At 46.1% G+C, this 24,191-nt stretch overlaps 2 protein-coding genes and 1 pseudogene across 16 annotated transcripts in view; 2 read left to right on the top strand and 1 right to left on the bottom strand.

Moving 5' to 3' along the window:
- The window catches only part of KATNAL2 (katanin catalytic subunit A1 like 2), a 298,323-nt gene that overhangs the window by 56,406 nt on the left and 217,726 nt on the right, over positions 1-24,191 (bottom strand). The window lies entirely within an intron of this gene.
- ELOA2 (elongin A2) lies at positions 13-17,290 on the top strand. Its single transcript, XM_003846202.6, has one exon. The coding sequence runs from the start codon at positions 12,152-12,154 to the stop codon at positions 14,744-14,746; it is 2,595 nt and encodes an 864-aa protein (XP_003846250.4). The 5' UTR covers positions 13-12,151; the 3' UTR covers positions 14,747-17,290.
- ELOA3P (elongin A3, pseudogene) lies at positions 17,290-19,532 on the top strand (annotated as a pseudogene).

Below are 24,191 nucleotides of genomic sequence, written 5' to 3'. Positions count from 1 at the left end.
CTGCACAGACAAGGATTTAGAATAGCCACTGAGAATAGCAGAGGCCATAAAAGGACAACTCCTGTATGATAAGGTCTTTGCTCAAACTGGATGAATCCGTGCACTTATTCACAGTGTTAATGTGCTACATTTAGGAAACTGGTATCTCAAATTGCCCCAAAATGTATTCACAAAATAGTCATGCTCAGTAATACTTCCCTTATTTGAAAATAACTTATCTATCTTTATCTAAGTAGAATACAGGTAAGAACCAGACAAAAGCCATAAAAGGTCTTTGTGTGGCCTAAATTACATCAGAAAATCTATGCACAAACACTTATATTCATGATACATAGAAACACTTTTCAATGGCTGGGTGCGGTGGCTCATACCTGTAATCCCAGCAATCTGGGAGACCAAGGCGGATGGATCACTAGAGGTCAGGAGTTTGAGACCAGCCTGGCCAACATGGGAAAACCCCATCTCTACAAAAACTACAAAAATTAGCCAGTGGTGGCAGGCTCCTGTAATCCCAGCTACTCGAGAGGCTGAGGCATGAGAACCACTTGAACCTGGAAGGCAGAGGTTGCAGTGAGCCAAGATCTTGCCACTGCACTCCAAGCTGGGTGACAGAGTAAGACTCTGTCTCAAAAAAAAAAAAAGAAAAGAAAAGAAAAGAAAAACAAACAAACCAAAAACCAAAAAACATTTTTCAGGCTTTCATGCAGAGTTTTCTAAAAATTAATGTTATAATGAAATTAAAATATGCATATAAATATTTGAAAATCAAATAATACTAAATTTTTTTCTAAGTTGCTTTTTTTATTGTGGTAAAATATATGTAATATAAAATTTACCATTTTAACCATTTTTTTCTTTTTTAATTTTTTTTTGAGACAGGGTCTCACCCTGTGGCCCAGGCTGGAGTACAGTGGTATGGTCAGGGCTCATGGCAGCCCTGCCCTCCCTAGGCTCAGGTGATCCTTCTGCTTCAGTCTCCTCAGTAGCTGGGACTACAGGTGCACACTACCACCTAGATAAAACTAATCTGGCTGATTTCTATATTTTTTGTAGAGATGAGAGTCTCACAATGTTGGCTAAGTTGTTCTCAAACTCCTGGCCTCAAGCAATCTTCTTACTTTGTCCTTTCAAAGTGCTGGGATTACAGGCGTGAGCCACCACACCGGGCCCATTTTAAACTGTTTTTTTTTTTTTTTTTTTTTGAGAAGGAATCTTGCTCTTGTTGCCCAGGTTGGAATGCAGTGGCATGATCTCCGATCACTGCAAACTCTGCCTCCCGGGTTCAAGCAATTCTCCTGCCTCAGCCTCCTGAGTAGCTGGGATTACAGATGCCCGCTGCCACACCTGGCTAATTTTTGTACTTTATTAGTAGAGACAGGGTTTTGCCATGTTCGCCAGGCTGGTCTCGAACTCCTGACTTCAGATGATCCGCCTGCTTCAGCCTCCCAAAGTGCTGGGATTACAGGCGTGAGCCACCGCACCTGGCCATCATTTTAACCATTTTTAAGTGTACAGTTCAGTGTCATTAAATACATTCACATTGTTGTACAACCATCACCACCATCCATCTCAGAAAATTTTCATCTTCCCGAATTGAAACTTCGTTCCCATTAAAGAGTAACTCCACATCTCCCCTGCCCCCAGCCCCTGGCAACCACCTCTCTACTTTTTTGTCTGTGGCCCAGGATAGCTTTGAATGTGGCCCAACACAAATTTGTAAATTTTCTTAAAACATGAGATTTTTTTTTGCTTTTTTTTTTCTCATCAGCTATCATTAGTGTTAGTGTATTTTATGTGTGGCCCAAGGGAATTCTTCTTCCACTGTGGCCCAGGGAACACAAAAGTTTGGACACCCTTGCCCTAGAGGAAACAACCTTAATTATTTTAGCTGTTTCTTCTGATATGTACTTCCATGTTTCTAAATAATATATCATTGTTTCATGATATGTGTGTTAGGCATTAACTATTCACTTCCTTTAAGACAGATGAGAACTAAGCTGTCTTATACCCTTTTCAAACTATCCTTCCCTACAGTTGGATCAATATTTGCTGATTACATTATTAGGACCATATAAAAGTTGTTCACTGTGGAGCCAAAAATACCATGGTTACTTTTCCATTTCTGTACATTTTTTTTTTTGAAATGAATAACCACCCCATTTTTATTAGGTTACTTTTCAACATACGTATTGTTAATAATCAAAACACTAACACATCTCATATCACTTCCCACGCCATCAAATACATAAGATTTTGTGTCCTTTCTACTCACTCACCTCTTGCTTCCCTCTTGGAGCCTCTATCCTCCCGTTCTACTCTAGAGACTGACTCTAAGACCTGCAATAGATGCTTTTTCTGGGATTTCCCTTTGACATTTTCTTGCATTGGATCCCCTAGAAACTGAATCTTTCTCTTCTGGTCCCTCTCTTGTTTTAATAGCACACTTTCCGCCATGCTTCCAGTACAGCCTGTGGAATCATGAGTCAATTAAACCTCTTTTCTTCGTAAATTACCAAAGCAACAACATCAACAAAAAATAGCACACATTCTCTTGAGTAAAGGTGTATGGGAGATAAATGTTGAGAATTCGTATGCCTGAAAGTGTCTTTATTCTACTTTAAGCTTGATAGCTTGAAAAGGTATAACATTACCATTCCTATTCCTGATCCTTTGCATGTAATGTAATTTTTCTTCCCAGGAAGCTTTTAGGATCTCATTTTTTTTTTTTTGAGACGGAGTCTCGCTCTGTCGCCCGGGCTGGAGTGTAGTGGCGCGATCTCTGCTCACTGCAAGCTCCGCCTCCCGCGTTCACGCCATTCACCTGCCTCAGCCTCCCGAGTAGCTGGGACTACAGACGCCCGCCACCACGCCCGGCTAATTTTTTGTATTTTTAGTAGAGACGGGGTTTCACCGTATTAGCCAGGATGGTCTCGATCTCCTGGCCTCGTGATCCGCCCACCTTGGCCTCCCAAACTGCTGGGATTACAGGCGTGAGCCACCGCGCCCAGCCTACGATCTCATTTTTAACCCTAGGGTTCTAAAATTACACTATTTCTTTGGTGTAGGTCATTTTCCATTCACTGCCTAGCCATTGTCAAGCTAGAAATTCTCATGTTCTCATTTTTGGAAAACTTCTTTATTATTTCTTTGGTAAATTATTTCACTATTTTTTCTCCGGTTTATTTTTATGAATACCTATTAATTGGATAGGGGATATCCTGAACTGATTTTTAAAGACTTTTTTTCCCACAGTGTTCCATTCCTTTGTCTCTTTTGTTCTATATTCTGAGCAATTTCCTTGGCCTTATTTTTTAGCAGAATTTATTTAGATAATAACATTTTTAATTTCCAGGAGCTTCTTCTTATTCTCTGATTCTTTCTTTTTTCATAGCATCTTATTCTTGTTTTTTAGAGTATTATCTTACGATTTAAAGTCATAATGAAGAGGTTCAGTTATGCTCAATATTTGCAATGTAAGTAGGCAGGTAAAACAGTAACCTATTTTATAAACATATCCATCCAAAAGAATTCAAATAGAAAGTTTTATTGCTTAAGATGATAAGCCTTTATTCAGAGTGCTAGAAAACACAACAAATAAGGCAACCTGTGTTTCAAAATGTTTGTGAAGGGAGCATAGTAAGTACTACTTGTTTGATCGATTTTGCTCTCTGCCATTCAAAAGCTACTTGTTGCTTTGAATTTAGTCTAAAATAAATAAAAGTCAGGGCTCTCAGAAGTTCAAAAGAAAAAGAGATTTAAAAATATAATCCTTGAACCTATAAAATAGATGACATAAAAAGTAGTGATTCAGAATGAGAGAAATAGTTGCAAAGGACATATCTGATAAAGGACTGGTATCCAAAATATACAAACACAGACAAACCCTCCTAAATTCAACACTAAAAAAAAAATCCACTTAAAAATGGGCAAAACACATGAACTGACACTTCACAAAAGAAGATATACAGTTGGTAACCAAGCATATGAAAAGACAACATCACATCATCAAGGAATGGAAAGTTAAAACAACAGTGAAGTACCACTGCACACTTACTGGGATGGTGAAAATCCAAAATAGCAGATGCTGGCGAGGATGTAGAGCAACAGAAACTCACTGATTGCTGGTGGGATGCAACACAGTACAAACACTTTGAAAGGCACTTTGGCAGGTTTTTTTAAGGTAAAGACTAACCATACTCTTACTCAGCAATTACTCTGACCCAACAATTGCACCCCTTGGTATTTACCCAAATGAATTGAAAACTTATGTTCACAGAGAAACTGGCACAGGGATGTTTATAGCAGCTTTATTCATAATTGCCAAAACTTAGAAACAACCAAGATGTCGTTCAGTAGGTGAATGGATAAATAAATTGTGGTATACTCAGACAATGGAATATTATTCAGAGCTAAAAGAAATGAGCTATCAAGCCATGAAAGAACATGAAGGAAATTTAGATGCATATCACTAAGTGGAAGAAGCCAATTGAAAAGCTTATGTACTGTATGATTCCAAATAGATAACATTCTGGAAAAGGCAAAACTATAGAGACAGTAAAAGGATAAGTGATTGCCAGGGGTTGGGGGGAGGAAGGGATGAATAGGTAGAGTACAAGATTTCTAGGGCAGCGAAACCATTCTATATGATAGATTGTAGTAACTGATAGGCATCATTATACATTTGTCCAAAACCACAGAATGTACAACAGCAAGCATGAACCCTCATGTAAAATGGACTTTGGTTGATAATCATGCCAGTGTAGATTCATCGATTTAACAACATACCACTGTATTTTGGGATGTTGACAGTGGGGGAAGGTGAGCATGCAGAGAGGTACGTGGGAATTCTCTATACTTTGTTCAATTTGGCTGTGAATCTAAAACTGCGCTAAAAAATAAATTCTATTTTTTAAAAAGCAGTGACTAATTTGTCAGGCCTACTGCTTTTAAATGGATGTTTATGGTTTCAGATTAGTTCCTTGGCAGATCATGTTCTTATTCCATTGCTCAAAAAACTTCTGAAACTCTTATTATAAAATTGTATTCAATATAGATTAATGACCACAGTCTTCCCCCAAGCTGCATTTACAAAAATAATCGTGGTAGAAAACTGGTACAATGCATAAAACCATGAGAAAAAAACACATTTTGGTCACATTCTTTTTTAAAATTTAATTTTATTTGTTTAGAGACAGGGATCTCACCATGTTACCAGGCTGGCCTTGAACACCCGGGCTGAAGTGATCCTCCCACCTCAGCCTCCCAAGTAGCTGGGACTACAAGTGTGCACCATTCCACCCAGCCTATACTTTTTAAGTCTTCTTACAAAGTAGTACTCTCATGTAAGCTGATAACTTATTTTTAGAAATAATATTTTATAAATATTTTTCCAAGGCATTAAATGTTTTTACATTACTTGATTTTTAACATATGCAGAGAATGTATCATAACTTAATAAATCTTCTATTGTTACGTAAATGTATGCCTCGTCCAATTTACAAATACTATTAGGAGATGTGGCTATTTCTAATATCCAAATTAATCCTCAGTGACAGATCTGATAACATTAAGGAGAGCTTTAAAAGCATACAACAGTCCACTCAGAAACAATGTCACTGGGAACCTTCCTACCTCTGTCCTTGAAGACAGCAGTGATGGGGGGAATGGTTAACAAACCCAAAAACAAATTACCAAGAGAGAAACAATCAAGAAGGCAATTACAGTAGTCTTGCTTGCTATATTTTATGTTATTGTGAAATATATATATATAATTTATATGAAAGAGTGTATAACACATCCATTCATTTTTAATAATAAACAAACACCCCCTAGATGATGACCCAGAGCACCTTCAATATCTTAGAAGCTCCCTTGGGTGTTTCCCACAGGTGGTTCCCCTCCCTGCCTCCTGAGGTAATGACCATCCTGAATTTTGTGCTTATCAGTCCCTTTTTCTTTCTGATTTTTACCAACTATGTATGTATTCTTAAAAAATGTATTTGTTTAGTTTTCTCATTTTTGAGCTTTATATGAGTGAAACACATGTCTATTTTTGGTGACTATTTTTGTCCAACAGTATGTAATTTTCCCCATATCAAAGTAAAGATTCAGAAATTGTCCACCTATTCCATGAAATTTTCATTATTTCATAATTATCTGCTTCTGTGGTTTTCTGGTCTATCTGGGCACAATTTCAAAGTGTCTTACAGGTTTCTTCTCTAATGTCTGTTAAAGTCACTTCTTTTTCCCAGAAAACAGAAATATCATTAAATACTTCCAGTTGCCCACACCACCTGTCATGGTGCCAAATGCCAAGTAGAGACTATTTCTTTATTTATTTTTCCTATTTAATGTTGATTTAATTTTCTTCTCATTCTATTTTCTTCCCTCCCCCTCAGCTTTATTAAGGTATAATTGAATAATAAAAATTGTTTATACTTATTCATATACGATTTTGTGGTAAGAAGATTGATATTCGTTGATAGGTTTACTAGATCACTTCTTTTTCAAACTATAGGTCATGAAGTCAACTTAATCAGTTATGAGAAGCATAGTTGAATAAAATAGAATGATTGCAGAATGCATAACAGGTAAGAAGGCTTAGTATTGTGTCACGAAACTTTTGTTGTATTTGTGTGTAGGTATGTGTGTGGGAGGGAGAGAATTCTGAATTTCAATCTAAGATGTCTTACAGTTGGTCACAGTAAAAAAAAGTTTGAAAGCCACTATACAAAATGATACTATTTCAATATTAAAGATATCTGAGATTTGTAGTTTCCACTCATCTTTCTGAAGACGTTGACACAACAACTCTTGGTGAAGACTGAACCCTTTCTAATTTGCCAAAATTAACATTGGCCATCAAAGTTTTTCTTTCCTTTTTTTTGAAATTAAATTTGCCTCACCTATAGTGCCATATGGCATATTAGGAGGGGAACCCTTCATGAAATTTAGGTCATTCCAAAGTGACCATTATTTGCAGAATAAAAATGATAATAATCATAGAATTCAGTCCAGATCAAGTTTGCAAAATACAATTATAACTGCATATTAAATAGGCAGAAATAGGATTGATGGGCTATGTTTCTAAACGTATATGGTCTCAAACCTATGTTTGGAGTTTTGGTCCAGAATTTTAAGTCTAAAAGGTACCTGGAAATTACTGAATCTCAGGGGCCCCTGGAGATCATTTGAATCTCAGGAACCTGGGATCTATAAGAATTAAGGGATTTGCTGAAAAGCCCAAATAGTTGAAAGCAGAATCTTGGCTTCTGGGCCAATGCTCCTCCTTTCATCAACTCCTCCTCATCATTCTCTCACCAATTTATATTCACTCCAGACCAGAGATAATCTTCTACTTTATATTATTTCATAAAATCCATACCCTGCACAACCACTATTTTAATTTACCAAAACCTGTGGGCCAAACTTGCCAGAAACAAACAACTGTGGTTACCAGCCGGTCTTTCCTAGTTGACCTAACAGAGTAATAAATGAATGATGTCTTTTGCAATTTCTCAAACCTAATTTCCCACAATATTAGTGACCATTCCAAAGCTGTTACTGGCTAGACCTCCTTCAAAAGATTAGTCACCCTGCTGTATCAGAAGTAGTATGTCTTATAAGAGATTATGCCTTTTAATTGCTGAATAGTTGCAGACCTGCTGTAAATAAAGCTAATCCATTTCATATGCATGTAAAAGTCTTTGAGAAAGCAAAGATGGGAATTGGCTTAAAGAGACATGAAGTGATCTACATTTTTCTAGAGACTATATTGGACACTGACTGGTCCCATTTCTAACAATGTCCATATCCCTCCGTATTAGAGGTTCTAACACAGTGTCCTGTACATCACATGAAATAAAGCCTGGAAAGTGCTTTGAAAACTGTGGGGGTGCTATGCCAATATTAGGGATAGTAATTGGTAGGTGCCCAATAGCTGTTAGTTGCTTCGTACATGCATTTCAGAGTCTCTCTATCCTTCACTAGAAGCATTTGCTTCTTCCTAATTGAAACATGTACTTGTGCAAATGTTCTCTAGGACTAGGCCACTGAGAAAAAGTAGCTAGTGTTCTCTGTGTGCTCCTCACTACTGGATCCACTGCACTGGGTTTGGCTGAATTTCTTAAAGATGAGGAGGGTCAATTACACTATATTATAGAAATACTCCATGTGTGCACAGACATGCATATACCCAGAGGAAGACCCTCATTAGTGGGATGAAAAACTCATTAGGGAAAACTTATTAGATTTATTAGAGGAACAGAAAAAAAAAGATCCCGGAAGAAACATTTAAAAGCAGGGAGGAGAGGACTGGGGAGGATGGGAGAACTGCAGGAGGCAGGGGGTGGAGGGGATGGCAGGTAAAGGGTACAGAATTTCTCTTTGGGCTAATGAAAAGGTTCTAAAATTGATCAAGGCAATGGAAGTATATCTCTGTGAATATCTTGAAAGCCATGGAATTGTACATTTTAAATGGTGAGTTGTAAGGTATATGAATAAAGATATTTTAAAATGCAAAATGTGGGAGAGGGGCAGAGAAAAGAAGGCTTAAATAAATGTAAATAATTTAAGTAAAATTGTGGCTTGATATATAAAATAAATAGTCTAACTGAAAATATAAATCATTATATGCAATATTTTGAAGCTATTCAAGATGGAAATGATGGGGGTAAAAGAACTGGTTATCACACACAGCACCATGAGGGCCTGCTTTTTCAGCCCCCAGACAGAGCCTGTTTCTGCTTTGGAGTGTAGCAATGACACTTTATTACTACCCAGCCTTGCTGTATCAGTGTGACTACAGGAGTAGACTTACTGAACAGAAGAGTAATACAGGCATTTCTGTGTTCAGAATCTTCACATATTCATTTACAGCAGACATTTCTCTTTGCAGTTTTTCTTGTGGGTTTTATAATAATTTGCAATATATATACAAGTTGAAGAAACCACCTTAACTATTGTCTATACTTCTTCAGTTTTTTGATACAAAAATAAGCTTCTTTCAATAAGAATCTCAAATTTTTTAAAGTGCAGCTATTTTTTACATTTTTACATCCAGATTTGGTAAGGTATTGAAAGAATATTGTATTTCAGATACAATTGGTGGGAATGTAAGTTGGTACAACCCTTTTGCAGAGCAAATTGACAAAATCTATCAAAGAGAAAAACGCGCATACCTGTTGACCCAGCAATATCACTCAGCAATTTATACTCTAGAGGATCAATTACACTATATTATAGAAATACTCCATGTGTGCACATACATGCACATACACAGAGGCAGAAAAATACAGTTTATTTTCTACTACCCACAGGTAGGATAGTGAGTTTCAAAGCAACCCTAATAAAAGCAAGTTGGAACATTTGTCAGAATTATTTCCTTCAAACTCCTTTTTAGAATCCCTGGAGAGTCATTTAAACGGTGAACCACTGACCTAATTAACACAGTTAATCAGGATAAATAAGAAAGCAAAAGCTCTAATTCTTGAGACAGAGGTCTAATTCTTAATCCTAAACAAATCTGAGCAATGTTGATCATATTTTTGAAAGAATAGCCTAAAAGACAGGCTTACTCAGGGTTTTCATTACATTTCTGCAAAATGGCAGCTACTTCAACTCCAGTCAAAAGAATTTCCACTTTTTTTAAATTAGAATCACAGTTTGCAAAAGAGTCGATCTCTATAATGGGGATTGGCTGAGTCCTTTAGAACTCTGTCTGGTAATGAGGCTGCATCAAAAATGGCTTTTCATGGTCGGGCAATGTGACTCACTCCTGTAATCCCAGCAATTTGGGAGGCCAAGGTGGGAGGATCACTTGAGCCCAGGAGTTTGAGAGCAGCCTGGGCAACATAGGGAGACTCCCATCTCTAATAAAAAAAAAATGGCTTTCCCACTATGTGGACTGTGAAGCAGCTTTTACTTGTGGTGACCAGGTCTTAAAATAATAATGTGATTTTTATTTTGTGGTAAGAGTGATAAAAATTCAGAATTCAGTAAGAGTAAAGCAGGAAAAGAGAGTTTTAAAAACACTATTCCAAATGTAGTGTTAAATATTTAAGATGAGCTTCTGTTACTGAAAACACAGAATGCAGTCTTACAAATTTCTTAATTAAAGGTATAAAGTTGGCCAGATCTACATCTTTCTGCCCAGGCCATTCAAATTAACATAGAAAATTATCTTCTGAATTAAAAAAAACTAAGAATGAGCCATTCCCCGCAAAAAGGATCCATTTAAACTGTAAGAGATGGTGTGCCCCTGAAATGGACACAATTACATGCTCATTAATTTCTGTGTACAAAGAAAGGAGGCCCAGAAGTGAATATCTAATCTAGGTGTCTCATTTGCATGTTTCAATAATCTGGCTGTTTTTGTTTTCTTTCATTTCCTTTGTGGGCTATTGTGCCACAAATATACCTCCATTATCAAATTCAAAATTGAATCCTATGATACCATAGCCTGAGGAAAAGGAAGCATTGAATATCATTCCCAGTTTTAGACCCAGAAGATATTTAGGAAATGTTACTGTATATACACCACATGCAACATTAGTGCTTTTAATTTCCTTTTAACGGGTGCAATGGAGATTAATTTGCATGAGCTCGTTTCAATTTCAGTAATAAGATCCAAATTTTGCATTAAGCTTTCAATCTCAAAAACAAACAGTTAAAAAGCATACATCACTTCTTTCAAATGTCTTTACTATACTTCTATTTTACAGTCCCTGCATCTAATATTCCCCTAAAAGGTTGAATATATATACCTGTAGGTTCTAATTTGTTTCTTGTTTGTTTCCTGACTATCTCCTGGCTCTGCCAGGAAACTTCCTAACTTTCAAATGCTGTACAACCCAAAAAAATGCTAGAAATATCAAAAGAAGTGTCTACAGATCCAGAAAAGACATTTATTGAATTTAATACAATGTCAGAATTGGTCAACTATGCTCAGAAACATAGGACCAAGTGTTCCCTAATTTGAGAGGGTAAATAAGTAACAACAGAAATAAGAGAAAAAACCATAGATATTTCAAATGATCCTGTTTTAATAATTGTCACTGAAAATTAAAGTCCGATCTAGATACCAAATCTGTTTCAACAATAATAGCTAGAGACAAGAGTAAAAATTTCTTTAAAGTTTTAAAACAGGTGGAAGAAGATTCAGAAATATTTATTCCAAGATTTGTAAGCGGGGATAAAACATGGCTACACTGGATAGTCCTGAAGAAAGAGCACAAAACAATGGCTACCAAAAGGTGGCAGCACTCCAGTCGAAGACAGAGAGGACCAGTCAAGAGAAGAGGTCATGGCAACAGTTTTGGGGAATGCTCAAAAGATATGACTAAAAGACTTTTTGAAGGGCCAAACCAAGATCAAATGTGCTTACTAACAGAGTTTTTGAGAAAACTAGCCAAAGCATGAGCAGAAAAACCATTACCAGAGAGTTCTACCTAATCATGAAAAAGTTCTTGCTGTAGCATTTCACTGAACAAAGGGCAGTTTGGCAAGAGTTTCAAAAGGAAATCATGAGGCGTCCACCTTGCAGTCATGATGTGGAACCTGCTGACTTCTATTTCTTTCCTCGTATTAAAAATTCTGCAAACGGCACCCAGTTTTCTTCAGTTAATAATGGAAAAAAGAATTCTTGGAAATAGTTAAATTACCAGAAACATCAGGGCTTGAGGGACAAGGCGGGGTCAAGACAGTGCTCGAACTACTGTCTCGAAATTGATGGAGCAGATGTTAAGAAATAAAATCTACCGGTTTTATTTTTGTCTTTTAATCCCTGTTTTGACAAATTTGGGAAGTCCCCTCACACAACATCAGTCCTAGGCAAAGAGTTGTTATCCTGTATTGGTTCTTCTTTCTATGATTTTGTCTTCCTGTGTTATTTTCTGTTTTACTCCCAAGAAGATTCAGTCTGTGTTTTTTGAAATTCACAGATGTGGAACCTGCGAACATGGAAGGTCAACGGTAAAACTCAGTGGAGTGTGTCGAGGCTGAAATTAACCTAATCAACCTCTGGGGCACAGCAGTCCACCTGGCGTGGACCGTCCCGATTGTCTGCATTGTGCTGACGGCATGAGTACGTATGGGGGCGGGGCAGCCCAGGAGCTAAGAGGGTCACGGCTAGAGCCGTGAGTGTCGGCCTGGGATGGGCTATACAAGGCCCAGCTCTGGCACCAGAGCTTCATTCTTTGTTGCACAGCAAACTGCAGAGGTCACTCCAGGCTGTGGCTCCACATCCCGAGGAACAAAAGCGGGCCTGCTCAGCTGTCTGCAAGGACGGCCGTTCCAGACCAAGTGGCCCGCTGCTCCGAGGACCCAGCTCGCTCCAGGCTGTGACTCCACATCCCGAGGTCGCTGCCTGGCGACCGGGCAGCGAGGACCGGCCACCCCAGACTGCCTGTGCCGCCGCCCCAAAGACAGAGCCGCGACCGCCGGGACAGCGACGCCTGCACAGCGACGCCTGCACAGCTCTGGTGAGATGGCAGCAGGGTCCAGTACGCTGCGCGCAGTGGAGAAGCTGCAGGTGCGTCTGGCCACTAAAACGGACCCGAAAAAGCTAGAGAAATATTTGCAGAAACTCTCCGCCTTGCCCATGACGGCAGACATCCTGGCGGAGACTGGAATCAGAAAGACGGTGAAGCGCCTGCGGAAGCACCAGCACGTGGGCGACTTTGCCAGAGACTTAGCGGCCCGGTGGAAGAAGCTGGTGCTCGTGGACCGAAACACCGGGCCTGACCCACAGGACCCTGAGGAGGGCGCTTCCCGACAGCGCTTCGGGGAGGCTCTTCAGGACCGGGAAAAGGCCTGGGGCTTCCCAGAAATCGGGGCGGCCCCCAGGAGCCCATCTGACAGCCCTGAGCACAGACCGACAGCACACAGAACACCTCCGGGGCAACAGAGACCTCACCCAAGGTCTCCCAGTCGCGAGCCCAGAGCTGAGAGAAAGTGCCCCAGAATAGCCCCAGCTGATTCCGGCCGCTATCGGGCCTCTCCAACGCGCACCACTCCCCTCCCGATGCCCGAGGGCTCTGAGCCTGCTGCGCCCGGGAAGCAACACGGAAGAAGCCACACTCACGCCGCTCAGGGCGGGCATCTGCTGGGTCCAGGCTGTCAGGGCCAACCCCAGGGGAAAGCCGTTGTGAGCCACAGCAAGGGGCACAAATCGTCTCGCCAGGAAAAACGCCCCTTGTGTGCCCAGGGAGATTGGCACTCCCCTACTTTGATCAGGGAGAAATCATGCCGGGCCTGCTTAAGAGAGGAAACCCCAAGGATGCCCTCCTGGGCAAGTGCCAGGGACAGGCAGCCTTCGGACTTCAAGACAGACAAGGAAGGGGGGCAAGCTGGCAGCGGCCAGCGTGTCCCTGCCTTGGAGGAGGCTCCAGAAAGTCACCAGAAGAGGACTCAGCACAGGCACTCGAACAAGAAGAGGCCCAGTCTAGACGGCCGGGACCCAGGAAATGGGACACACGGCCTGTCCCCCGAGGAGAAAGAGCAGCTTTCCAACAACCGAGAGGCTCAAGAGGGGAAGCCACCGACTGCTCATTTGGACAGAACGTCCGTGAGCTCCCTCTCTGAGGTGGAGGAGGTAGATATGGCTGAGGAATTCGAGCAGCCCACTCTGTCATGTGAAAAATACCTCACCTACGATCAGTTGCGGAAGCAAAAGAAAAAGACTGGAAAATCTTCCACCACTGCCCTTGGAGATAAACAAAGGAAAGCAAACGAATCCAAGGGCACTCGTGAGTCCTGGGATTCGGCTAAGAAATTGCCTCCTGTCCAGGAAAGCCAGTCAGAGAGGCTGCAGGCGGCCGGCGCTCATTCCGCCGGGCCGAAAACGGTGCCCAGCCATGCCTTCTCAGAGCTCTGGGACCTCTCAGAGGCCTGGATGCAGGCCAACTACGATCCGCTTTCGGATTCTGACTCCATGATCTCCCAGGCAAAGCCAGAAGCACTCTCTGCACCAAAGTTCCGGGAGGAAGCTGCTTTCCCTGGACGCAGAGTGAATGCTAAGATGCCGGTGTACTCGGGCTCCAGGCCTGCCTGCCAGCTCCAGGTGCCGACGCTGCGCCAGCAGTGTGTCCAGGTGCTTAGAAACAATCCGGACGCCCTCAGAGACGTGGGAGAGGTCCCCTACTGGGTTCTTGAACCCGTTCTGGAAGGGTGGAGGCCCGATCAGCTGTATCGCAGAAAGAAAGACAATCACGCACTCGTTAGAGAGACAGACGAATTACGGAGGATTCATTGTTTCCAGGACTTCAAGGAAGAAAAGCCACAGGAAAACAAAACTTGGAGGGAGCAGTACCTGCGGCTTCCGGACGCCCCAGAGCAGCGGCTGAGAGTAATGACAACGAATATCCGATCTGCACGTGGAAACAACCCCAACGGCAGAGAGGCAAAGATGATCTGTTTCAAATCTGTGGCCAAGACGCCTTATGATACTTCAAGGAGGCAAGAGAAGTCTGCAGGAGACGCTGACCCCGAAAATGGGGAGATCAAGCCAGCCTCCAAGCCCGCGGGAAGCAGCCACACTCCCTCCAGCCAGAGCAGCAGCGGCGGTGGCAGAGACAGCAGCAGCAGCGTCCTTCGCTGGTTCCCTGAGAAGCGGGCCAACCCCTGCCTGAGCAGCAGCAATGAGCACGCGGCGCCCGCAGCCAAAACCCGGAAACAGGCTGCCAAGAAATTGGCCCCGCTGATGGCCAAGGCAATTCGAGACTACAAGAGAAGATTCTCCCGACGATAAACTCAGGACTTGCCTTGCAGATAAAATCTGGGGGGATTTTTGCATTGGCAAAGTCAATGCGGGTTGGGGAACGAAACTTCCAATGGACACCAGAACCTTTAACTTGGTGCAAAGTTGAGCCTTTGAATTCTGCAGGTGTCATGTGCTGGCCCTGTGATTTTGCCTCCCACACCCAGCCACTACCTCCCAGCTTGGAGAACACCTCAGAATTCAGAAGATATGAACGCATTGGGAACAATTCTATTTTGGATGTTCACTGATAATTTTTAAAAACACCCTAGTTGTAATCATAAATAAGGAACAAGATGTGAGATTTCCTTTTTCCTTTCTTTTTTTTTCTCGAAATCAAGTAGATAAGAACTTCTTAGACAAAAACACACAAGCCATTAGTTGACACTGATAACTCCGAATACATAAAATGTTTGCTGTTGCTGCCGTTGTTGTTGTTTTAATAAAAGGCTGGGCATGATCTTGTAATCGTGAGCCATCCTCCTTTGGGAGGTGGAGGAAAGCAGTTCGCTTGAGCCTAGTAGGTGAAGAACAGCCTGGGCAAAATAGGAAAACCCCGTCTCTGCAAAAGATATCAAAACTAGCCTAGCATGGTGGCACGGTCCATGTGGTCCCAGCTTCTTAAAGGGCTGAGGTGGCAGGATTGCCTGAGCTGGGCAAGCAGAGGTTGCAGTAACCCTTCATCATTCCACTGCACTTCAGGCTGGGTGACAGAACCAGAGCATGGCTCAAAGAAAACTGCTATTTCTTAGAAAAAAGGAACTATCGGATTTCATAAGTGAATGGTAATCACTGGTACATGCGTTAAGCCAAAATAGTTTCCCTAAGTAACACATAGAATCATTCCCAAACTTTTCACCCAGAACCCCTATGAAAGAATGGTGACACGTTAATCAGCTTATTTAGGTTCTGAATCAAGAAGTCTAAAGCAGCCAATCAGATTTTCTAATTACCATGAGATGACCGGGTTAACTACCTTGAGTTCAGATCACACGGGCTTCTGCTAGCTTTCTTAAAACTTTTCATTCTAAAGCAGGGCATTTTTTGGCCTCACACGGGCTGGTAATCACAGGAACGTGTGCCAGATATGATACACACACACACGAAAGAAGCCAGAATGGAGACACACGGATACTGCGTTTCAGGAAGACAAGAAAGCATTCTTTCTGGGGAAAGGTACGTGACACTACCAGTAACCATATAAAACTCAAAAAAGTCCAGGTGGGGAGGCTCAAGGCCCTACCTCAGCACTTTGGGAGGCCGAGGTGGGTGGATCACATAAGGTAAGGAGTTCAAGACAAGGACGACCAATATGAAAAAGATCCCAACTCGACTAAAATAATCCTCATTCTACCTCTGAAGAATTGCTAGTATTACACTACGATTCTCCTTGAGAAGTAGCTAGAAGTCTGGAAACACAGCAAATTTACCTACTTTTCTACAAACTATGCAAGGGTACTTATAAGAAATGGCTTAACACCCGAATCACCATTCCCCGATTCTCAGGGCATAATGATTTTCTTTCTGCAGAAGAAACACACACACCCCGCCCCCACCACAACACACACAAAAAGAAAGACAGAGAGAGACACAGAAAGTCACGCAAGAATCTAAAAACTACTCGAAACCGCCAACGACAGCAGAAACAATAGCCGACAACATAGACATTTCAAATGGATCTGTTTTCCTCATTCAGACTGAAAGGTGAGAGTGGAACTCGGCTGCCCAAACCGTGGCACCAATATCAACTGCAGGCCAGAGCAAGCCTTTCCGAGGAGATTTTAAACAACCGGTGGGAGCAAGATCCTGAAGCATTTCTTCCAAGATTGGTCACAGGAGATGAAACCTGGCTCTACCGGCAGGATCCTGAAGACCAAGCACGAAGCCATGGCTACCAAGAGGTGGCAGTGCTCCAGTCGAAGCTGCAGAGGAGCAGTCAAGAGCAGAGGTCATGGCCACCGTTGCGGGGGGGGGGATGCTAGAGGGATTCTGCTGGTTGACTTTCTGCAGGGCCAAACCCTGATCACATCTGCTCGCTAGCAGAGCGTTTTCAGAAAGTTAGCCAAAGCTGGAGCGAAGAAGGTCCCCACCAGAGAGTTCTTCTCCACCACGACAGTGTTCCTGATCATGCCTTTCTTCGAACAAGGGCAGCTGGGCAAGACTTGCCATGGGAAACCGTGAGGCGTCCACCTCACAGTCCTGATTTGGCGCCTGCTGACTTCTCTTTGTTTCCTTGTCTTGGAAAACCTGTAAGGGGCACCCAGTTTTCTTCAGTTAACAATGGAAAAGAGATTGCATGGAAATAGTTAAATTCCCAGGACCCTGGGGGCTTTAGGGATGGGCTAGACGGCGGGGAAAAGACACCGCTTCCAGAAGGGTCTTGATGTTCATGGAGCCGAGGTTGAGGAGTAAAATACGCCTTTTTCCTCTTTCTCCCTTAATCCCACTTTTCTACCAATGTTTCCAAGTCCCCTCACACAACGTCAATCCCAGGTAAAGAGCTGTCATCCTCTGTTGGTTCCTCTTCCTACGATTCTGTCTTGCGGTGTTGTTATTTTCGCTTTTACTCCCAAGAAGATACTCCCTCTGTCTTTTGGAATCCACAGATGTGGAAGCTGGGAACATGGAGGGCCAACGGTAGAACTCAGTGGGGTGTGTCCAGGCTGCAGTTAACCTAATGAACCTGCGGGGCACAGCAGTCCACCAGGCGTGGACCGTCCCGATTGGCTGCATTGGGCTGAAGGAATGAATTCCTATCGGGGCGGGGCAGCCCAGGGGCCCAGGGGGTCAGGGCTTGAGCCCTGGGTGGGCCCGGGGCTGGCTACATAAGGCCGGGCTCTGGCAGCGGAGCTTCACTCCGCCTTGGACGGCGCACCGCACAGGTCACTCCAGGCTGCGGCTGCACATCCCGAGGAACAGAAGCGGGCCTGCTCAGCTGTCTGCAAGGACCGGCGTTCCAGACCAAGTGGCCCGCTGCTCCGAGGACCCAGCTCGCTCCAGGCTGTGACTCCACATCCCGAGGTCGCTGCCTGGCGACCGGGCAGCGAGGACCGGCCACCCCAGACTGCCTGTGCCTCCGCCCCGACCTCGGACAGAGCCGCGACCGTGAGGACAGCGACGCCTGCACAGCTCTGGCGAGATGGCGGCAGGGTCCACTACGCTGCCCGCAGTGGAGAAGCTGCAGGTGCGTCTGGCCACTAAGACGGACCCGAAAATGCTAGAGAAATATTTGCAGAAACTCTCCGCCTTGCCCATGACGGCAGACATCCTGGCGGAGACTGGAATCAGAAAGACGGTGAAGCGCCTGCGGAAGCACCAGCACGTGGGCGACTTTGCCAGAGACTTGGCGGCCCGGTGGAAGAAGCTGGTGCTCGTGGACCGAAACACCGGGCCTGACCCACAGGACCCTGAGGAGAGCGCTTCCCGACAGCGCTTCGGGGAGGCTCTTCAGGACCGGGGAAAGGCCTGGGGCTTCCCAGAAAACGCGACGGCCCCCAGGAGCCCATCTCACAGCCCTGAGCACAGACGGACAGCACGCACAACACCTCCGGGGCAACAGAGACCTCACCCGAGGTCTCCCAGTCGCGAGCCCAGAGCCGAGAGAAAGCGCCCCAGAATGGCCCCAGCTGATTCCGGCCCCCATCGGGACCCTCCAACGCGCACCGCTCCCCTCCCGATGCCCGAGGGCCCTGAGCCCGCTGTGCCCGGGGAGCAACCCGGGAGAGGCCACGCTCACGCCGCTCAGGGTGGGCCTCTGCTGGGTCAAGGCTGCCAGGGCCAACCCCAGGGGGAAGCGGTGGGGAGCCACAGCAAGGGGCACAAACCGTCCCGAGGGGCTTCGGCTCAGAAATCGCCTCCTGTCCAGGAAAGCCAGTCAGAGAGGCTGCAGGCGGCCGGCGCTGATTCCGCCGGGCCGAAAACGGTGCCCAGCCATGTCTTCTCAGAGCTCTGGGACCCCTCAGAGGCCTGGATGCAGGCCAACTACGATCTGCTGTCCGCTTTTGAGGCCATGACCTCCCAGGCAAACCCAGAAGCACTCTCCGCGCCAACGCTCCAGGAGGAAGCTGCTTTCCCTGGACGCAGAGTGAACGCTAAGATGCCGGTGTACTCAGGCTCCAGGCCTGCCTGCCAGCTCCAGGTGCCGACGCTGCGCCAGCAGTGCCTCCGGGTGCCTAGGAACAATCCGGACGCCCTCGGCGACGTGGAAGGGGTCCCCTACTCGGTTCTTGAACCCGTTCTGGAAGGGTGGACGCCCGATCAGCTCTACCGCACAGAGAAAGACAATCCCGCACTCGCTCGAGACACAGATGAATTATGGAGGATTCATTGTCTCCGGGACTTCAAGGAAGAAAAGCCACAGGAGCACGAGTCTTGGCGGGAGCTGTACCTGCGGCTTCGGGACGCCCGAGAGCAGCGGCTGCGAGTAGTGACCACGAAAATCCGATCCGCACGTGAAAACAAACCCAGCGGCCGACAGACAAAGATGATCTGTTTCAACTCTGTGGCCAAGACGCCTTATGATGCTTCCAGGAGGCAAGAGGAGTCTGCAGGAGCCGCTGACCCCCGAAATGGAGACATCGAGCCAGCCCCCAAGCCCGCAGGAAGCAGCCAGGCTCCCTCCGGACTCGGGGACGGCGACGGCGGCAGCATTAGCGGCGGCAGCAGCAATCAGCACGCGGCGCCCGCGGACAAAACCCGAAAACAGGCTGCCAAGAAAGTGGCCCCGCTGATGGCCAAGGCAATTCGAGACTACAAGGGAAGATTCTCCCGACGATAAACTCAGGACTTGCCTTACACATAAAATCTGGGGGGAGGAGGGCCAATGCAAAGTCAATGCGGGTTGGGGAACGAAACTTCCGACGGACACCAGAACCCTTGGCTTGGTGCAAAGTTCAGCCTCCCAATCCTGCAGGTGTCAAGTGCTGGCCCTGCGATTTTTGCCTCCCACACCCAGCCACTGCCTCCCTGCTTGGAGGACACCTCAGAATTCAGAAGATTTTATGAACGCATTCGGATCAATTCCGCTTTGGTGGTTCACTGATCGTCTTTTAAATAACGCCCTAGTTGCAATCACAAATCAGGTACAAGCTGTGAGATTCCCTTTCGTCTTTTTTCCTTTCTTTTGAAATCATCCAGTACATAAGGAAGGACTTCTTAGACACAAACTCTCAATCCATCAGTTGACACTGATAACTCCGACTACGCAAAATGTTTTCTTGCTGTTGGTGTTTTCTTTTAGAGAAAAGGCCGGGCATGATCCTGTAATCGTCAGCCATCCTCCTCTGGGAGGCCGAGGAAAGCAGATCGCTGCAGCCCAGGAGGTGGAGAACAGGCTGGGCCAAACGGAGAAACCCCGTCTCCACAAAAGATACCAAAATGAGCCTGGCGTGGTGGCACGGCCCCTGTGGTCCCAGCTTCTTAGAGGGCTGAGGTGGCAGGATCGCCTGAGCTGGGCAAGCGGAGGCTGCAGTGACCCTTCCTCATTCCACTGCACTCCAGCCGGGGTGACACAAGCGGAGCACATCTCAAAGAAACCTGCTGTTTATTTGAAGAGAGGAACTCTTGGATTTCATACATAAATGCTAACAACTGTTACGTTCCTTAAGTCAAACTACTTTTACTAAGCACCGCAAAGAATCAATCCCAATCTTTTCACCCAGAACCCCTGTGAAAGAATGGCGACACCTTAATCAGCTTCTTTAGGTTCTCGATCAGGAAGTCTAAACCTGCCAATCAGAGTTTCTAATTACCGTGAGATGACCGGGTTAACTACCCTGAGTTCACCTCCTACGAGCTCCTGCAAGCTTTGGTGAAAGTTTGCATTCTAACTCAGGGCATTTGTTGGCTTCACGCGGGCTGCTAATGACAGGTCCGTGTGCCAGATACGACACACACACATACACACAAAGAAAGACACACGCACACACACGCACACACACGCACGCATGCATAAGCACGCACACATAAGCACGCACACGCACGCGCACACACACACAAACCATTAAGTAAACTTGGTTCTTAGGCGTTACCGACAGTGAGGGGTAGAGAGAGAAATAGAAAGACCTAAGCCGCAAGGCAAAACCCAGCAAGGGCAGCAGAAGAGATCAAAGTCCTGTGCCCTTGGCTGTCAGCAGAGTGGGTGCTGGGAAGCTTCTGGAAGCAGGCACCTGAGTGGATGCCGGTGCACGTGAAAAGAGGCCTTCAAGCCTGAAGAACACGTAAGGAGCCAGAACAGGGTGCCACAGAGATACTACCCTTAAGGAAGGCAGAAAAGCATTCGTTCCGGGGAAGGGGACATAATCCAATCAAGCGACCCTGTGAAACTCAGACATGTCCGGGCACGGTGACTCACGCCTCTATTCCCATCGCTTTGGGAGGTGGAGGCCGGCGGACCCCCTGAGGTGCGGAGTTGCAGACCAGCCTGACCAGCATGAGGAAATCCGGTCTCTTCTAAAAAGACGAAACTCGGTTGGGCTTGCTGGCGAGCGCCTGTAATCCCAGCTACTCAGGGGGCTGAGACAGGAGAATCGCTTGAACCCGGGAGGCCGAGTTTGCAGTGAGCCCAGATCCCACCATTGCACTCCAGCCTGGACATCAAAAGCCAAACTCCGTCTCAAATTAAAAACACAAAACCTCAGAAAAGCTTCCCCAGCAAGGGCCAGAGACAACGCCGGTCTCTATTTCTTGACAGCAATTCAAGAGAGAATCTCGGGTGGCTTGCAAAACTCACAAGAGAGCAGAATATCCTCCCCAAGGCAGAGAAGCCACACGCTCTTACTGGAGGTGGAGTAGCCACCGATCACCGTGCAGCCCCTCCCCACTCCCAGCCAGAAACCCCAGCCCCTCGGAACCAAATCCACTGGCAACAACCTTTCTTCCTGGAAAACGCTTCCCCTGCCAAAATGGAAAACAAACATGATACAAGCAAACGCAACTCAAAACACAAACACAAGGAAACAATCCGAGCAAGCTCTAGCCCCTCATAGCTCATCGATGCCCCCACTGGCATGCTACTGAAAACAGCGGCTGCACCCATTAAACTCATTCATTACTGGAGAACGAGACAAACCTTAGCAGATCCCTGCTCCCACAGCGACAATCCCGCTCGAAAACACAGAAAGGAAACAACCCCCGCACAAAATATAAATCTACCCCAGATCGAATTCAGCATCAACCTAAGGATCCTGCTGTAACATTACCACACTGACCCAGGACAGCTCAATTCTCTTCCCACCTGTTTACAAGATAAACCTCATTCAGGGAGCTCTGGAAGCATCGCCAGTATTGCACTACGATCCTCTTCGTGAGGCAGCTGGAAGTCTGGAAACACAGCAAATTTATTTATTTCTCTACACAACACGGAGGGTAATTCTCAGAAAAGGCTTAACACCCGAATCCCCATTCCCCGATTCTCAGGCTATAACGATTATCTTTCTGCGGAAGAAACACAGACACACACACACACACACACACACACACACACACACACACACTGAGAGAGAGAGAGAGAGAAAGTCATGTGAGAATGTAAACATTAAGCGAAATCGCCGCTGACAGCAGAAACAATAGCCAACACCACAGACACTTCAAACGGTTCTGTTTTCCTCATTTGGACTGAAAGGTGAGAGTGGAACTCGGCTGCCCAAACCGTGGCACCAATATCAGCTGCAGGCCAGAGCAAGCCTTTCCGAGGAGATTTTAAACAACCGGTGGGAGCAAGATCCTGAAGCATTTCTTCCAAGATTGGTCACAGGAGATGAAACCTGGCTCTACCGGCAGGATCCTGAAGACCAAGCACGAAGCCATGGCTACCAAGAGGTGGCAGTGCTCCAGTCGAAGCTGCAGAGGAGCAGTCAAGAGCAGAGGTCATGGCAACCGTTGCGGCGGGGGGGGGGATCCTAGAGGGATTCTGCTGGTTGACTTTCTGCAGGGCCAAACCCTGATCACATCTGCTCGCTAGCAGAGCGTTTTCAGAAAGTTAGCCAAAGCTGGAGCGAAGAAGGTCCCCACCAGAGAGTTCTTCTCCACCACGACAGTGTTCCTGATCATGCCTTTCTTCGAACAAGGGCAGCTGGGCAAGACTTGCCATGGGAAACCGTGAGGCGTCCACCTCACAGTCCTGATTTGGCGCCTGCTGACTTCTCTTTGTTTCCTTGTCTTGGAAAACCTGTAAGGGGCACCCAGTTTTCTTCAGTTAACAATGGAAAAGAGATTGCATGGAAATAGTTAAATTCCCAGGACCCTGGGGGCTTTAGGGATGGGCTAGACGGCGGGGAAAAGACACCGCTTCCAGAAGGGTCTTGATGTTCATGGAGCCGAGGTTGAGGAGTAAAATACGCCTTTTTCCTCTTTCTCCCTTAATCCCACTTTTCTACCAATGTTTCCAAGTCCCCTCACACAACGTCAATCCCAGGTAAAGAGCTGTCATCCTCTGTTGGTTCCTCTTCCTACGATTCTGTCTTCTGGTGTTGTTATTTTCCCTTTTACTCCCAAGAAGATACTCTCTCTGTCTTTTGGAATCCACAGATGTGGAAGCTGGGAACATGGAGGGCCAACGGTAGAACTCAGTGGGGTGTGTCCAGGCTGCAATTAACCTAATGAACCTGCGGGGCACAGCAGTCCACCAGGCGTGGACCGTCCCGATTGGCTGCATTGGGCTGAAGGAATGAATTCCTATCGGGGCGGGGCAGCCCAGGGGCCCAGGGGGTCAGGGCTTGAGCACTGGGTGGGCCCGGGACTGGCTATATAAGGCCGGGCTCTGGCAGCGGAGCTTCACTCCGCCTTGGACGGCGCACCGCACAGGTCACTCCAGGCTGCGGCTGTACATCCCGAGGAACAGAAGCGGGCCTGCTCAGCTGTCTGCAAGGACCGGCGTTCCGGACCAAGTGGCCCGCTGCTCCGAGGACCCAGCTCGCTCCAGGCTGTGACTCCACATCCCGAGGTCGCTGCCTGGCGACCGGTCAGCGAGGACCGGCCACCCCAGACTGCCTGTGCCGCCGCCCCGAGCTCGGACAGAGCCGCGACCGTGAGGACAGCGACGCCTGCACAGCTCTGGCGAGATGGCGGCAGGGTCCACTACGCTGCCCGCAGTGGAGAAGCTGCAGGTGCGTCTGGCCACTAAGACGGACCCGAAAAAGCTAGAGAAATATTTGCAGAAACTCTCCGCCTTGCCCATGACGGCAGACATCCTGGCGGAGACTGGAATCAGAAAGACGGTGAAGCGCCTGCGGAAGCACCAGCACGTGGGCGACTTTGCCAGAGACTTGGCGGCCCGGTGGAAGAAGCTGGTGCTCGTGGACCGAAACACCGGGCCTGACCCACAGGACCCTGAGGAGAGCGCTTCCCGACAGCGCTTCGGGGAGGCTCTTCAGGACCGGGGAAAGGCCTGGGGCTTCCCAGAAAACGCGACGGCCCCCAGGAGCCCATCTCACAGCCC

This window comes from Pan paniscus, chromosome 17 (assembly GCF_029289425.2).
Source record: "Pan paniscus chromosome 17, NHGRI_mPanPan1-v2.0_pri, whole genome shotgun sequence".
Taxonomy (NCBI): domain Eukaryota; kingdom Metazoa; phylum Chordata; class Mammalia; order Primates; family Hominidae; genus Pan; species Pan paniscus.
This window is presented reverse-complemented; position numbering and strand designations above follow the sequence as displayed.

Excerpts from the sequence above, each read along its gene's own strand:
- ELOA2 (XM_003846202.6), top strand. The coding sequence starts at position 12,152 with ATGGGCTATACAAGGCCCAGCTCTGGCACCAGAGCTTCATTCTTTGTT.